This window comes from Hemibagrus wyckioides, linkage group LG29, assembly GCF_019097595.1.
Source record: "Hemibagrus wyckioides isolate EC202008001 linkage group LG29, SWU_Hwy_1.0, whole genome shotgun sequence".
Taxonomy (NCBI): Eukaryota; Metazoa; Chordata; class Actinopteri; order Siluriformes; family Bagridae; genus Hemibagrus; species Hemibagrus wyckioides.
The window spans coordinates 7,391,340-7,409,026 of record NC_080738.1 but is presented as its reverse complement, the minus strand read 5'-3'; the positions used below and the strand labels follow the sequence as shown (position 1 = coordinate 7,409,026).

The 17,687-nt window shown below is 35.2% G+C and overlaps 1 protein-coding gene across 1 annotated transcript; it reads right to left on the bottom strand.

Moving 5' to 3' along the window:
- Window positions 1-15,746: 15,746 nt before the first annotated feature.
- LOC131348888 (uncharacterized) lies at window positions 15,747-16,764 on the bottom strand. Its single transcript, XM_058384113.1, has one exon. The coding sequence runs from the start codon at window positions 16,749-16,751 to the stop codon at window positions 15,747-15,749; it is 1,005 nt and encodes a 334-aa protein (XP_058240096.1). The 5' UTR covers window positions 16,752-16,764.
- Window positions 16,765-17,687: the final 923 nt, after the last annotated feature.

Here is a 17,687-nt window from a genome sequence, read left to right as displayed (position 1 = left end):
CATTCATAAATGAAAAGAATTCTTTTCAAAACAGCTATTGCTTACGGCCATACCACTCTGAGAACGCTCTCTAGTGTTCACAGGAAGTGTTGACTGCAGTAGGGAGAGGAAGGCTCTCCCACGACTCGTTTGTTTGACTTTGTTTTGGAGTTTTGTGTTTTTGTATTTGGAGTATTTTCTTTGTTTTTTGTTTGATTTCATGTTTAAACCACCTCACTAGCTTAACGCTGTCTGGAAGGTGGTTTTGCTTGTCTTTTTTTTGTTTTTGTGCCTTTTGTCTGGGCGTATTTTTGAGATGGATGGACCTGTGGTTATGGACTTGCAAATGGTTGGAGAGACACGAATTGACAACGACAATGGATTAGACTACCGACAATAAGCTGGAAACAGAACGGATGGTGAAATGAGGCAGAGTTTGCAGAACTGATCTGAAGGAGGCGATGGTGATTGTGGAGGTGGATAAATTGAGTGAGGTGAAAGAAATGGATGTTATCAACACAGTGTTGGAGACCGCGGTGAAGTTAGCTTGATATTCAGACATTACACAGACATTCAGAAGCGGTAGTTTAGGGACTGTCGACAAATTTCTGTACGACTTAAATGTGGTACTTGTTACTTAACTGACCACGTTCCCCAGTTATTCTAATTTCTTCTTAAATATACATATGGCATGCATCATTGCAAACAGCTTTTGTTTATTTATGAATAAAAATGTAATTAATAGATAGTATTAATTATGTATCGTGTGAATTAATTTGTTGTTTATTTATTTTTTAATAAAAAAAATAACTATTCCTTCAATAGCTTCTAGGTCATGTGACCCTATGATGCCAAACTAGTATGAAAATCTACTTGGACAACTCCACAAGGTACACCTCTTTGTATCCCAAAAAATCTCTTTTATTTTTCTTTTAATTTTTATTTAAAAAAAAAAAAAACACTATTTCTTCAATAGCTTCTAGGTCATGTGACCCTCTGACCCAACTAGTACCAAAATAATCTCTGCATCTTTAAATACTCTCTGAAATTACATTTTATTATTAAATATTTAACCAATTCACAAATAAATACATGAAAAAATCAGTTGTTGTCATCTTACAATCAAATAATTCAGATGTGCATCTATACATTTATTATTCAATTATTAATAAGTGCTACCCTGACTAAATTTACTGTTGGAATGCTTATATTTGTAGATGTACAGTAGTTACTACACCTTAAAAATTTGTAATTAAGTCTACACAGTAAAGAAAATAAAGTAAAGCAAGATAAAGTAATCCTTTTTTAAATATGATAAAATGTAGTTTTCGTATCATACTGCAGATTTTTAGCCACATATTCTGAGTCTTTCAATTCTGATGAAGTGCATGCTGGGTCCAAGACAAACACAGTGCTGTTGACTGCATTTGCATACTGTAAAGAATTGTTAAATTCACAAATAATAAACTAGTTAAAGGTAAGGATTTTAGGGATAATTATTTATTTAAATAATTATTTATTTAAATAATTATCACTTACCATAAAGTGGTAAACATAAACTTCCAGTGATTGTTGTTTACAAGGAAAAATTACCAAAGTGCCTGGTATTTGTTCAATTTAACCTACAAAATATGTGGAAATACTGCAAAAACTACTAATGGGCACAAATACCACATTGAAATACCACATGGAATACAGAATAGAGAAATCATATATTTGATATCCTATAACTATTATCGAAATAATATATTTGATATCCTATAACATCATTTGACAGATTTCATACTTTTCTGAAATTGTAATTTTTTGAAAATAGATTTTCTTCAACTATTTGTTGTACCATGTATAAACTTCTATGCAATGAATAGGCAAACAACTATTTTGTTTATTATGTTCTATCTATAAGTTCATCCCTTCAGTATTGACCCTCACCCTTTTGTAGGTTTTGAAATGTAGTCACAGGTCAACAGTCTCAGTCATGCCTGTCACTACTGTTCCTGTAACTATCCCCATCACTTTTAGTGTATATAAATGAACCATCTCTTACCGATGTTTTTGATTTACCTGAAAGCGTTTCTATTTTTTTCCTGATAACTTGCTTTTTCTTCATCAACTGCTGTGGTAACAAAGTCTCATGCAATTTATGTAGTTTAGGGCTCTTCAATATAATTCAAGAATTTAAGTAGGTAATTTTTTGTTTTTATGTAGCACCATTGGCCTAGTTGTTTTGTTTCACTATATACTGTATTCACTGTACATGGCTGAAATTATAATAAAAGCCACTTGACTTGATTTGACTTGACTTGTTGGGTCTATTTAGCATATGCCTGCTACCACCTTCTTTTAACACTAATACTTTTTTTGAATACACACAAACATTTGACCTACCTTTGGCAAACTGTGGTGACATAACTGGTTCTGTTCTCCAAACAAAATCATGCCCATTGTGTAATGGTTTAATATGTAAATAGTGTTCTCCATGTTATTTTTCTGGACACCAACATGCAGTAAACCCTCAATTACCTAGAACACAATTGTTCCATACATTACCATTCGTGACACATGAAACAGGTGTATGTAGGTTGCAGACTGGTCTGCAGACTCCTCTTTATTTATCATCATCATATGAATATGAATATTCAGCATGGAATGTAAATGTCTGAATGTGTTTTGAGACAAAAAAACACAAATATTTGGGTAATAGGGACTTTGGGAACTCCTGTAAATATAAAGGATTCATTTGCAAAAACAGATATCTCCATTTTTATAAATTATCACAAATCATAATTTTTTCATGGACCCCAGGAAAATCAATCAAATTTGTGTGGGGTTGTTTTAATTAAGTAAAAATAATTCCTTTAGGATTCAGAATGTAGCACGTATAAAGAATTGTATGTGTAACACGGTGGCCTGGCGTGACAGGCAAATCCATGTACAACTACGCCACAGATTTCCAGACAGGTAAATCAGCGGTCTATCATAGCATTCAAGAGAAACGCACGACACCTGGCTGCACATATATTTTAACACCCAAGAATCGGCACATGGAGTGCAAACATTAGGTAGCACCAGGTATGAGAGTGAGTAGCTCCAGTAACAGAGACAAAGACCAAGAAAAGAAAACTGAAGTGAAAAGAGAAAGAAAAAGAAGGCTCTTACATGAACCACAACATCTTATGCAGCGACTACTAAGTATGCCCCTTATAACAATGGCAGGCAGTGTATTTTTAGCATAATGGCATTTATCTGTTTTTCAAAAATGAACCCTTCATATGTTTTCTGGAATGGTGAGATGCCAGTACAAAAATTACCCTGCCTGGCCAAAAAAAGTCACACACTCTTGAGATTTCATTTGATGTCCATCACTCCGGAATAGGGTTAGTCTGGACTCATCGCACCACATGACCTTTTTCCATTGCACCAAAGTGCAATCTTTATGCTCCCTAGCAAACTGAAGCCTTTTTTTCTGATGAGTCTCACTAACAAGTTCTTTTCTTATGAAAAGAATCCTAATAAAATAGTCCCAATCCTGTGAGTTCTCGTCACATTGTGTGTATATGGAAATGTTCTTACCATAATTATTAAACATAGCAATGGTTTTTACTGTTGATTTTTTTAACATGCAACTTCACCAAGTGTTGAGGTGATGTCCATTCATTTTTTCCAACCACATTTTTTACACAAAGTTTATGGTTCAGCACTATTCTTTCAGGTTTTGATTTTGTGTTGAAGGGTTCTTAATGCAGTTCCAGCAATTTCAAAGCTCCCTAATTGTTTTCTTTGTTTGATGCAACCCAATTATTTGACGTTTCTGAAATGGCAACTTTTTTTGGCCAGGCAGTGTAATGTTTTCTATTCACAGAGGGAATTAATCAGTAGACTGCAACAGAAAGTTCCATGGTTGAATGCTGTACACAGTATGTTGATACAGCTATCAGTGATAATCAGTTGGCAATTTGCATTACACAAGATTTTACCTGGATTACTGTACTGATAACAGCATAATAGAAAAGTGTAAATAAATCATGGAAAAATTGAAAAGAACAGAAAAATCTACATATGCTGACGTTTTTATACATACAATATAGAAATGTTGTGTGAAAATGCCTTACCTCGCCTGTCAACCACTCATGAGGTCGAAGTGAACAGAGCTCACTGTGGTGGATAACCATGTTTCTTACTTTCACCTGTAACGGGAGCGCTGTTAGACAGAGGATTCATTCACTATATACATCCACTGTATATACAGTATCTGTTAGAGCTCTTCAGAGCAGTGTGTTCAACTGATACTCGATAGTTTTTTACCAAACAAATCAATGTTCATTGGAAGTTGAGTCATTAAGAAAGTTGTTTTCAGATAATAATAAAGAGATTAAAAATATTTACCTGTGCATCTTTGTCCTTACTTTGTACAACAGGATCTTAAACTGTTGTGTCATCAGTTTGTATGGGGGTTGGCAGTTTTTTGGGTGGTCTAAAATACTTGGATTTACACTTTTCTTGACCAGCAGAGCTCTCCCTTTTCACCCACTGTTCTTCATCTTCATGTCTTGGAACTTGACCAGGTTGTGTTTAATACTGAGTCCTTTTTCATGTTATGTTCTGTAATGTGTTCTTTGTATCTTCCTTGAATTGAGGCAAACATTTTCGAAATAAAATCTGCGGGTCTGAGGTACCTTTTTCTTGACAGGATGTAGTCCTTCACCAGCCGAAACCATAGCTCGTAATTCTCTGTTAAGGCTTGAATGATTCCAGGCCAGTGGTATGGATTTTCTTTTCCTACTTTACCCTCTGATAGGACATCACACTGCTTGCTCACGCCTTATGTTAAATATGTGTGTAAATGGTGACTTTGGCAACTATTTTCCTCGCACTGCCATCTCCGTTCTCATGTACATTCTATGTTCCTTGTACACTGTCCCCCAGTGCCACATCCTTCATTCTTAAAGTCTGTCTTCTCCTCCACACTGAAGAGGACACACATATGGTAAAACACAGGCAAAGCATCCTGCATGTTTGTTGAATTGAGAAGTTGTGCAAAAATGAAAGTAGCATATTCTTGTACATTTGTGTCTGTCACTCTTCTGCTGAAAACTTGGGACACAGCCTTAATAATATGGGCTGAGCAGAGGTGCAGCACTGTGAACTTGAGTGATTTTTTGGGTGTATCACTTGAAGTGATAAGGTCATGTGCTCTGTTCAGGTATGCTGTGATATGCTCTTTGTTGAAGGCTAAGAGAACACTGTTGATGAGCGCCCAGCTGTAGTCTGTTTCAACAAATGCTATTCTCCTCTTAGCTGTAAATGAAAGTTTTCTTGTGAATTCCATCAGCCAAAAGCTTATTGTTGGAACTGAGTGCGTATTACACACAAGTTCTGTCATAGGTAAAGGGGGTTTATCCTTACCCATTCCAGGTAAGACAAGAGTACAGCACCCTTTTTTTTATGTTATTTTTTTAACCACTCCACCTGTTGCATCAAGGTGAAGAGTGATGTGTGGAGACTTTTTTATATGTTCAGCTACAATCCTTATCCCTGTGTATGTGTAGAAATGCACAGCAAATGGATCAATTTGAAGATGCTGGACATATCCTTTTGATGAAGGATGGCTGGCAATCTTTTCAATCAATTTGTTGTATGAGCATCAGCTCTAGCATGATCTCATTGTGTATTCTTGAGCTTTTCCTTAATTCATAAGAGATTGTTTTCAGGATGTCCTTGGTCAAGCTCCTTGTAATATTGCCAGCCAACATTTGTTGTGGTGGTGTGCTTTGCAACATAGAGTAATAATAATTACTCACACCAGTGGATATAGCTTTTGCAATTTTTCCTCTTCTGTGGTAGTTGGTACTTTCCTGTTTAAGGTGTTGGACTTCACCAATTGGAAAGACTTTAAAGAATACTTTTTTGTCATCAGAATTTGGCTGGTCTTGTTTATAGAACTATACACTGCCTTGCAACCTGAGAATGTACAATGCGCTTGGGTATGGAAATAATGACAACTTCTTTTGCAGCTATTGGGCATCTTTACACGTTGATATTTAAAGGCCAGTGTACAACATGGATTTTTTTTTTAACAAATTCTTTATAAAAAATGTCTATGGTACACACAGGCAGTTACTTCCATATTTAGGTTTGATTTTTTTCCACTTTTTTGCTGAGATGGAAATGGAAAAAACCTTTGGCTCTGGGTTGCACACCACTGTTTCCTTTTTTTCCTTTAAACTCTGCCTGAGTCTTTTAGTTGTTCTGTTTTTTTAAGATCTACACATGAGCTGATCTGTCCATCAACATCTTCATCAACATCCGTGATTTCAGAAAGAACATTTGCTAAGTCATTTTCAGTTTCAGTGTCATCTTCATCTTTTCGGTATGTTAGTGTAGCATTTGTCTGTTATTCACAATTTTTATGTTTGTCTTCATTCTTTAATTCACTGTATTTGTCACTTTGCAGTTCTTGCATTTCCAGATCAACACATAGCATGATCTGTGCTTCATCACATTTGTCATCACCATCTTTGGCATCTACATGCATCATTTTACCAGGAATATAGCCTTTTCCAATGTTCTTGTAAATTTCTTCTCCTGTGCTTGATAATGTTTGCTGGTGTCTTTTTCCCTCAGCTGTGTGTGTTTCCCCATTGTCAGCGTATTGAAGCTGTTTATATGATGTTGATCCTTCAGGCCCCTAGGGTTAGTCAGTTCTATGTGTTTCACAGTTTTTACCTGTAATTGTCTAAAGGAAGTGATGTATCAGGAACTTCCTCTTTTCAGAGGAAAAGAGGAAGTCTTGTCCTCTTGTCAGCAAAGAGAATGGTGTATGGTGTGATTCCTTCTCTATCCAATGCCATCAGCTTGTTAATAGCCCTTTGAGTGGCAATATGAGTAAGTTTATTTGTTTTGTATCATTTTTAGACTTTAAATTTGTGAGTAGTGTGATGCTCTGGACATATTAAGCAATTTAATTTGAGATGCATAAGCGGACATTATGGCTGAGCTTGAGATGTTAACCCTTTAGTGCACTTTGAGTGATAGTAACCATCTTCTTGGTTTTGGTGCAAACTGTATTTATTTTTAGTTACTGAATATTTCAGTGTTTGTATATCATTTCAGTTTCACACTTTTTTGCAATAAATCCTGTCCAAATACAACACGTGCCTGTTCCTTGGAGGAAATTATGCAGGAAAGAGTTTAGCTGGCTGTGAATCTCAATATAGGACACCAGTCACATTGGGTGCAACAGTACAGTCAGAATATTTTTTTGTTGCATCTCTGACTTAGCTTGATAAAGCTGTGTGGTACTGTAATCATCATCAATAGACATTGACTCATTGTGTACGTCTGACACTACTTTCTCCATTTTTTCCATGTTCACATGGGATTTCATTTGCTGTATTCCCCTGTACAATGTTTGTTCTTTCTAAATGCATTGATATCAGAAATAAGATTAATGTTAAAAAGTAATAATAAAGTTCAGTTGTCTTCATAAATATAGTGCCATATGCTGTCAGACTGAATAAATTTAGGAAACATACCATTATATATTGTTATTAATGGGCCTAGTATAATATAAAATAACATAATGCATATATTTAAAATAAGTAAAAACACATTTAAACATAAGATGTAAGATCAGCTTATTATATAGTGATTATATAGTGTCATGGCTGTGCAGTCAAAAAATGTGGTTATAATGGAAGTCTATGGGGCAAAAACAGCCACGACCAGTAAATGAGGGAGAACAAACTTTAAATCTGATGCTGCAAAAATGTTGTTACTAATCTTTGACATGTCCAAGACTCTGATAAAAGGTAAAAAAAAAAAATATCCAGCTCACAATCACTTTTTATATTGAAAATGAGTCATTTTGTTTTGTTTGTGTGTTTTTTAAACACTGGATTTTTTTTTTCTAACATTTAGTAGTTTCGATCAGAACTGAGGTTGATTAACAGATGCAAAAAAAAAAAAGTTGAATATTGAAAATATTTATCTGATATATTTTTACAGCAGTTTATTTTAGTGGATGTTTTCATTCCCTAACATAAGGGTTGGGTTTTATTTTAAACTTTTTTTTATTTAAACTTTTTTTTAACTTTTTTTTAAAAATTGCACCGACCATTGCAAAGTTCTGTAGTAAATAGTGTTGAAAGAGTGACATTGCAATATAATATAACTGTAAACATCACATGCTGCTTTATAGCCATATTACAGACAATACAATACAGTAAACTGTATATAGTATACCCAACTGAAGACAGGAAGAATATGCAAATTGAACATAATTTAGAATGGAATGGTGCTTAATTGTGTTTGTCAGTCTAGTACCTGGATATTGAGAAATCTAATGGCTTGTGGAAATAAAGTGTTACACAGTCTGGTTGTATGGGCCTGAATGCTTTGATACCTTTTTTTAAATGGCAGGAAGGTAAAGAGGGTGTGTGTATGCTTTATGTATGCATTCTGTGGTATAAATGTCTGTGATGAAGGGAATAAAGACTCCAACAATCTACTCAGCTGTTCTCACTATCCACCTCAACATCTTGCAATCAGAGACAAACCTGGAAGGTTTATTGATCCTGAGGGAAATTGCAGTTCTGCAACAGCCACAGACAGCTAAAGGATACAATAAAATAAAATAAGCCAAGTGCACACAAGTACTATTTATATATACACATGTACAGGGAGGTAGTATGTCTTTTGTGCAATTATTGGGCATACTGTGTGTAAGATTGTCCAGCAGCTGTGAGAATAAACATGTATATACAGTGGCAATTCTCCTCATCAGCAACAAGGAGGTTGACAATAGCCTGGCCCTGCAGGAGCTCATTAAAGAGCCTAATGGCTACAGGTAAAAAATGACCTCCCATAATGTTCTTTATAGCAGGGAACCTGGCTAAGTATATTACTGAAAGGGATCTTTTGTTTTGTTAAGAAAGGACAGACTAGGTGAAATTCATTGTTCAACATTGTCTCTATTTTTTAAGTGTCCTTTGTTTGACCACAGTCTGTAGTGATTCCTGTCTGGTTCCTGTGACTGAGACTGCTTTCCTGAGCAGGTTATTAAGCCTATTGGCATCACCCACACTCTCACCATTGCCCCAGCACACCACAGCATAAAAGATCACACTGGCCACAACAAACTGATAAAACACATTCAAAAGTGCCCTGCAAGCACCAATGAACCTGAGTCTTCTCAGGAAATAGATGTGACTCTGTCCCTTCTTGTAAAGAGCCTCCATCCATGTCTGTGCTCCAGTCCAGTTTGTCATCCAAATACACACACAAGTATTTGTAGTTGTTGACTACCTACACACACCTACCCTTATTGGCAACAGGAGACCAGGAGTTGATTGTTCTGAAGTTGATAACCATCTCCTTTTTTTGATAATGTTCAGTTGCAGATGATTCAACTTACACCGTTCAACAAAGGACCTGACCAGGTCTCTATATTTGCAGATGGCACAGTTCACTGTTGTATTTACAGTCAGAAGTGTATAGAGTGAAAAAAAAGGAGCTAATACAGTCCCTTGCGTGCTGATCATGAGCATGCTTGATACACAATCCTTTAACTGCACAAACTGGATATGATAGATGGCTCAATTTGCAAACCACGGAGCTTATCCCCAGCAGTCTTGGGTAAATGGTGTGGCGTCTCACTAGAGTACTTTGTAACAGGTAAATCACCTGCATCATACACCCCTATATGGTCCTGATATGGAAACTGAAAAGGGTACAGAACTGTTTTAACCAGGGGATGGAGGTAGGCCAGTGATGTCTGAGCTACTGGTCTAAAGTCATTCAAGACTTTTGGTTGTCCTTTCTTAGTAACTGGAACTAGGCATGATGTTTTGGATATAACATGGACCCTTTCCAGCTTCAGGCTCAGATTAAAGATCCGCTTTAATACACCACACATCTGCTCAGCACATTCGTTTTAGAACCCTACCATCAGGACCAGCAGCCTTCCTTCAACTGATTTTACCCAGCTATTTTGTGAATGGGTGTTTGACCTAATCTCTGATATTTGAAGACAATGGCTGGGGTGCAGATGTGTTTGAAAGTGTAGATGGGGATGTGATGTCCTCTGATGGGTGAAGACAGGAACAAAGGCATCGGAGCACATGGTCACATGACCTGGAATATATTGTGAATTTTTAAAGTAAAAAATTAAATAAAAATCAAAGGAGACATATTTTCATTTATTTTTAATTTCATTTTTTTCATTTATATTTATTTATTTATATAGCACTTTTAACATTAATCATTGTTAAAGTGTGTGGACCCAAGATGGACAGAAAAACAATATGCATGCATCAAGTGCAAAAAGTGTATATGCAACACACACAGTAAAATTCTGCCCCTCATGTGTTGTATAGGCTGGTATGAAAAGGCAATGTGTTCAGTGGGGCTGATGTGTTGTCTAGACTGACATGGTTACTGTATATGTTCAGCTAATGTAGTGTTAACTGGCCTGAATGGGTTAAATTTCTAATGAACTTAAAAAGAATCAATAGTTATGAAAAACCTTGCATCATTTGTAGATTTGTTGAATTGTTTTGTCATATCTTAATTATAATTGATATTCCTTTATTTATTACATTTTATTAAAAAATGAAAATAATAACAAGCAGCAATGTATTTCATTAATGTGGTGTAACAAAGGGAAAGGGCAAATATTAACCATATATCTTGTTTATATTGCTTATAATTGGGATAAAATGAACATCTGTTGAGTATTTTAACATAAAGTAGTTTGATTGTGTTGAATTAAAGACCCAAAAAATTCAGAGGGTCAACCAGACCCACGAACACTGGCTGAGTAACAAAAATATGAACACCATACAAGGGTTAAAAAATCCCATTTATTTCTGTTTTTATTTGTTTGCATGTTCTTCTTTGTTAGTTTGTTTTTCAAAACTTTAGCTAGAGGTTTGCCATCACAGGATGTTGTCCTAAGAGAATTCAAAGACAAAAGTAAAAGGACTAATATCAAAAGCTTACAGCACCTGGTATTCCCAGGTGGTCTCTCATCCAAGTACTAACCAGGCCCGACTCTGCTAAGCTTCCGAGATCAGACGAGAGCGGGCGTTTTTTTGTTTGTTTTTTTCCGAGATCGGGCGTTCTTTTATTTATTAATTAAAAACTTTTCATATTATACATTTACAGTACATAGCTTGATTACAACTTACATAAATATTGAATAACCTTTTGATGTACATTTTATAAAAGGATTGTCTTTCACAACCATTTTCTTAAAAACAATTTGTCATTCAATTTAAAATATTGATACATTGCATCAATTGTTTGTTGCATCTTTGCCATAAAAATTGTCCAGACATTTACTTCTACCCTTTTGTGTTTTACAACATTTCTTCTAATCCACATTGAATACTTAGCCACAGCTATTATAAGGTTTAAAAAGTATGTGGTACAGCTTCTGGTGCATGATCCAAATAGAAACAACATTTCCCAATCTTTCAGTGTCATTTGTCATTTGTTCATTCCATTTCTCTTTTAAAATATCCTTTACCATTGTATTTTACTCATAAAATTTTTCACAGTAAAAAATAAATGCAACAACCCTTCATCTGTTATGTTACACACTGTAAAAAAAATCCCGTAAAATTTACGGTAAAAAACTGGCAGCTGTGGTTGCGAGAAATCTACCGTAAAAAATACGGTCACAATGTTCTTCTGTTTATGGTATATTTAGAAGTGAACCGTAAAATTTACGGTAAAAAACTGGCAGCAGTGGTTGCCAGAAAAAAGTACCTTAGTAAAAGAAATTTTGTAAATTTTAACAAGAACATATAGAACTGGTATAAAAAGCAAATATACTTTTTATTTTAATGCCACAAACATAAAAAGTAAACATTTGAAATAAATACATACTTCGAACAACCATCATCTCCTTAAAACAGCAGTAAAACAATGTATTTCAACATTTAAAATGATTACAATCTTTACCAGAAAGAAACACATTCAATGACCTAAACAAGACCACACACCATTCTATTAACAGATTATATTAATCATGAACCAAATGCTTCGAAAGCATAAACATACAGCTTTTGTACAATCTAAGATGTACAAAACAATACATCCTGTAGGAAAACTTGTAGAAATTGTTTTAATCCATTCAAATTGTATTAAACTTACTGTCTTCATCAGAAGAGAAATTAAAATGAATCTTAATCAACCTTAATCATCAATCTTAACTTTCCTAAAAAAATATTTTTTGTTCTGATGTACATCCTGGATGGCCTATGGGTAAGTAAATCATTAGTAATGTAAATATAATTGAACTACTCTTAACACACTCTAGAAATTCCTTTTTCAAACAGGTCAAATAAGGAAATCTAAGAAAAAAAAATATATGTATAGATACTCTTACTAAATATTAATGAACAGGTGACACTTTATTTTAGGTACTCACAGTGTTTTGTTAGCTGCTCCAATCATTACTGGTATAGTACAAAACAGTATTTTGGCAAAAATAAAAAGGTTTTTTAGAGTAAAGCACTCACATTTAAGTCATTTTCAACCTTAAAAGTTCAAGCATCTTCCAGTGTAAATCCAGATAACTCAAATTTGAAAAGCAATATCACTGTCAATGGAATCTTCAGACATCTGTCAAAAAAGGTTCTGTCCAACCTTAATCTGCTCTCCATTCGTGATCAGCAAGGTCTGCTCTAAGTGTAAGGACTCGGGGGTTCACTGGGAGTTGTTTTTTGTTTTTCCTTGATTCAAATTTGGTGCCCTTCTCTGGGTTTATGCCGAAAAAGCACCTGAAAAAGAGAAGGTAATAACTGAATGTTGCCCTCAAATATAGACTAAAGGGTTAGTTCACCAAAAAATAAATTCTGTCATCATTTACTCCCCCTCAAGTTGTTCGAAACCTGTAACAGTTTCCTTCTTCAGTTGAACATAAAAGACATTTCAAAGAATGTGGGTAACCAAACAGTTACTAGAGCCCATTGACTTCCATAGTATGAGCAAAAAATACTATGGAATTCAATGGGGACTTGAAACTGCCTGGTTTTTCAAATTATATTTTGTGTTTAGCAGAAGAAATTCATCATTTTGGGACCACTTGAGGGTGAGTAAATGACAGAATTTTAATTTTTGGGTGAAATATACCTTTAACCACAACATTTGTAGAGAGTATTACTGTAAACAAAGTCATTTATTAATTAAATCTTATGGAAATCTGCATTGCAACATTCTTGTATATATATCCTTTGTGACCAGCAGAAGTCAGAATGGATTTAGAATGTCATTTTTTCACCATGTAATGTTGGGGTGAACATTTCTGTAACACTTTACAATAAGGTATCATTTGTTAACTTAAGTTAGCAACTTCAGTGAAAGGGTTAGTACACCCAAAGATGAAAAGTAGTAAATTATGCTCTTTTGCACAAACAAAGCTACCACGACACTTCATAATTTGAGGTGAATCCACTGGAGTCACATGGTTTACTTTAATGATGTCTTTACTACCTTTCCGGACTTTGAAAGTGCTAGTTGCAGAGACTGTCAATAGAGGTACAGAAATCTCTCAAATTTCATTAAAAATATCTTTACTTGTGTTCCGAAGATGAGCAAAAGTCTTACAGGTTTGGAATGACATAAGGGTGAGTAATTAAATGAGTATTTTACTAAATAATAATTTACTGAAAATGTACTCACCCCCATGTCATCAAAGATGTTCAAGTCTTTATTTCTTCAGTTGCAAAAAAATTAAGGATTTTGAGGAAAACATTCCAGGATTTTCTCCATATAGTGAATTTCATTGGGATTATGTAACGTGTGACACTCATGTCATAATGCAAGACAAGTATTTGTGATTAAAAAATATATAAATTTTATTTTTTTTTTAGAAAACAACCAATTGTTTCGCTAGATAAGACCCTTATTCCTCAGCTGGGATCTTTGAAGCTGCAACAAAATGGCAATTTGGACAAATCCTGGAATGTTTTCCTCAATAATCTTAATGTTTTTGCAACTGAAGAAAGAAAGACATGAACACCTTATTGCATGGGGATGAGTAAATTATAAGTAAATTTTTATTCTGGAGGTGAACTAATCCTTTAATTACAATTTTTGGGTGAACTAACCCTTTAACATGAACTAAGATTGAACAATACTTCTACAGAACTTATTAATCTTACTTACTTTCAATATCAGTTAATGTACTGTGATCTAACATGAATAAACAATGAACAACTGTATTTTTCTAACAAAAACAAAGATTAAACTGTTACAAATATAATTCCCATTGTTAGTTCAGTTTAGTAAATACATTACCTAATGTTAACAAATGAGACTTTACTGTTAAGTGCTATGACAATTTTGTGTAAAAGAACTGGTTTAATGCCTACCTTTGCATGAACAAGAGTAGAACCCAGTTCCAAAGGGTAATGGATGTTAAAACAGTAGTAACTGCCAAACATCATCCACATTGCTGCGATGAATGTAGAAATGTGCTGAGTTGTAATCTTTTGGTCGATGCTCAGCATGAATAGTTTTGATGTGTAGCAGGATGAGCCTACAGACAAAAACAATTAAATGCCTTTAGTCTTAATATATTTTGGATCTTTAATCTCTCTGCTGACTTTTGCAACAAGCCATTCTGACAATGTAACTGTGAATGAACTGTAACAGTAACCTTCCTAAATAACTTAATTAAAGAGATAATTCACCTCAAAATGAATAACTTTATTTACCCAAAGATGAAAATTGTCTTCAATTACTCACCCTCATGTCATTTCAATCCCGCAAGACCTTAAAATAAAGATGCTTATGATGAAATCTGAGAGCTCTCTGACCCTGCATAGGCAGAAAGGGTACTATCATGGTCAAGGCAGAGGTGAAACAGTCCAAGACACTTCAGTGGTTCAACTGTAATTTTACGAAGCTAAGAGACTACTGTTTGTGAGCAAAGAAAGCAAAAATAACGACTTTATTCAACAATTCTTCTCCTCCACGTCACCCTAGCACCATTACTGAGAGAGTATCACACATACATGTGGTGCGGCCGATGTCTTGCCTGCGCCTTGTTTACTTGCAGAGGAGAACATGCACGCGTTTTGTGGCACTCTCCAAAATTACACTAAGGTGATGCGGAGGAGAAGAATTGTTGAATAAATAGTCGTTATTTTTGTTTTCTCATAAATTACAGTTGGACCACTGATGTCACATGGAGTATTTTGTCGATGTTCTAACTAGCTTTCTGGGCCTGTAGGACCCTTGCTGTCGATGGATGGATGGATGAATAGAGGTTCAGAAAGCACTCGGATTTTATTAAAAATTTCATAAATTGTGTTCAGAAGATGAACAAAGGTCTTACAGGTTTGGAACGACACGAGGGTGAGTGATTCATGACAGAATTTTCATTTTCTCTTATCTTGCTAAGTTAGTGTCTAAGGTATAGTTTCCCTCATCAATTCTGTCATCATTTACTCACCCTCACGTAATTTCAAATCTGTATAAATTTCTTTGTTCTGCTGAACACAAAGGAAGATATTTTGAAGAATGTTTGTAACCAAACAGTTTGGGGACACCATTGATTTCCAGATTTTTTTTTCCTTACTTGTCAATGTTGCCCCACAACTGTTTGGTTGCTATTATTCTTCAAAATATCTTTGTGTACAGCAGAAGAAAGAAATTTACACAGGTTTGGAACAAATTAAGTGTGAGTAAATAATAGAATTTTCATGTTTGAGTGAACTATTCTTTAAATGTTAAAATATGACATTAAATTTTATTCATTCAAACTTACCACAGACAATGATGCAGGGTGTTGCTGGTAACTTGTCTACCTCCACATCTTTAACAAGGCAAGAGTCTTCCACATAATGAAACATCACCTCTTCCTTTTCATCAAAGTAGGCAAGCAGAAGCAGCATCACATCTTTCAAATCTTCACTGCATCCCTCAGTTTGACACCTCATAACATCTAGTTTTGCAGCAGTTTGCAGTACTTTTATCTTCTTTGCACCAACTGTTTTAAGAAAGTTCAGAAGCCGCTGTCCCTTTTTATCCAAGCTTTTAAGGAACATCTCCTTCAGATCAATTCCCGTTAGCTGCTTGAAGTGTACACACATACCAATCTCTTGAAATAGAAAAGGCCAGTTCTCACAAAGCTGTTGTATGCTTGCTCCATTGTTTATGTCTTTGCGTTGAGAGAAGTATGTTGCTTTCAGAAGGTTGCTAACTTCTTCTGGGTCAACATTTAGTGGTTTAGACTTGGTCTTCATCCTTTCTTGTTCATCCAGCTGGCTCTCTTTAGTCTCATTGAGTGGCATGAATTTTAAATCCCAATTCACACAGCCGTAAGTGTCTTGAACCGCTGCCTTTCTTTCAGCAGGAATCTCCTCTGTGTCAGAGTCTTCTGTTCTGCTGCGTTTTCTGATTTTCAGTACATTGGGTCTCTTCACATTTTCTATGCGATTCTGAATCTGCTTGACCAGCGAATGATACCCTGATCCAGCTATATCACCTTCGATAACATCCTGCAAGGATGCAGGGTATTTGGCCACCATCTTTTTGGCAACAGCCGTAGAGCTTTGTTTACTGGGACAGTCACATACCTTCATCATTTCAGACACGACAATTCTTACCATATCTCGTCGTAATCTTGGGCTTGGTCTTTTCTTCCTTTCTAAACATTGAATCAATGCTTCTGGAAACTTCTGCCATGGTATTTTAAAATTGTCAGCCCAGTCTGAAGCAACTGTGGAAGACTTGCCACATGATGGGATGATGAACATGAAGATGAAGATGAACGAGTGCCACTGCTGCTCTCTCTAGAACTTGACAAGTTATCAGCACTTTGTTCTAAAAAGACAAAGGTAAAATGACATTTATTTGATCACTTATGAAACCAGGTTTTAAGAACACTTTTACATTTTTATACATTATGAAATCATAAGATGAAATGTACTTGCTGATCTGGCTCCAGGCAGATACAAGGTTTCTGGCCTGAATGGGTCGTAGTACTGGCAAGAGATCTGCTTCCTGAACATATTGAAAATCTTCAGGTGAGGTTACTCCAAGTGAGTTCAGTGTCTCCACAACTGATTGCAGCACTGAGGATGAAATATCTTTGAGTAACTCAGCAATTGCTCTGATTACATTGCTTTGCTCTGATTCATCCATGACTGAAACAGAGAAAATAATCAATTTGGTGTCTCTAAAATTTATTAGATATAGTTGGCCCAAAAATGAAATTTCTGTTATCATTTACACACCATGAAACGGTTACAGAAACAGTTCTTTCTTATTTTGAACATAAAAGGTATTTTCCAAAAAAGCAGAATGTTACTGGTGCCCAGTGACTTTCAAAGTATTGTTTTCTTAGCACATTTGATTATACACATTCTTCAAAATATCTTCTTTTATGTTCAATAGAAGAAAGAAACTCATGCAGGTGTGTAAATGATGACAAAAATGTCATTATTTGGTCAACTATACCTTCAACATGTGGGGTGATTCAGTCTTTTTCAGGTCTATTCAGCTGTGCAAACAGGCAGTGAAATATTATGATGCAAAAAATATCAGTTTGGTTTGTATTTTATTTTTAGCATCAATTACCAATATAATCCAATGTGATAACAATGAAAGGCTTGTACTGACCTAATCAGACACTATGCTGTGCTTTAGTAGAACTAACCTACATCCTTGCAACATGTAAGATGTCAATGGGT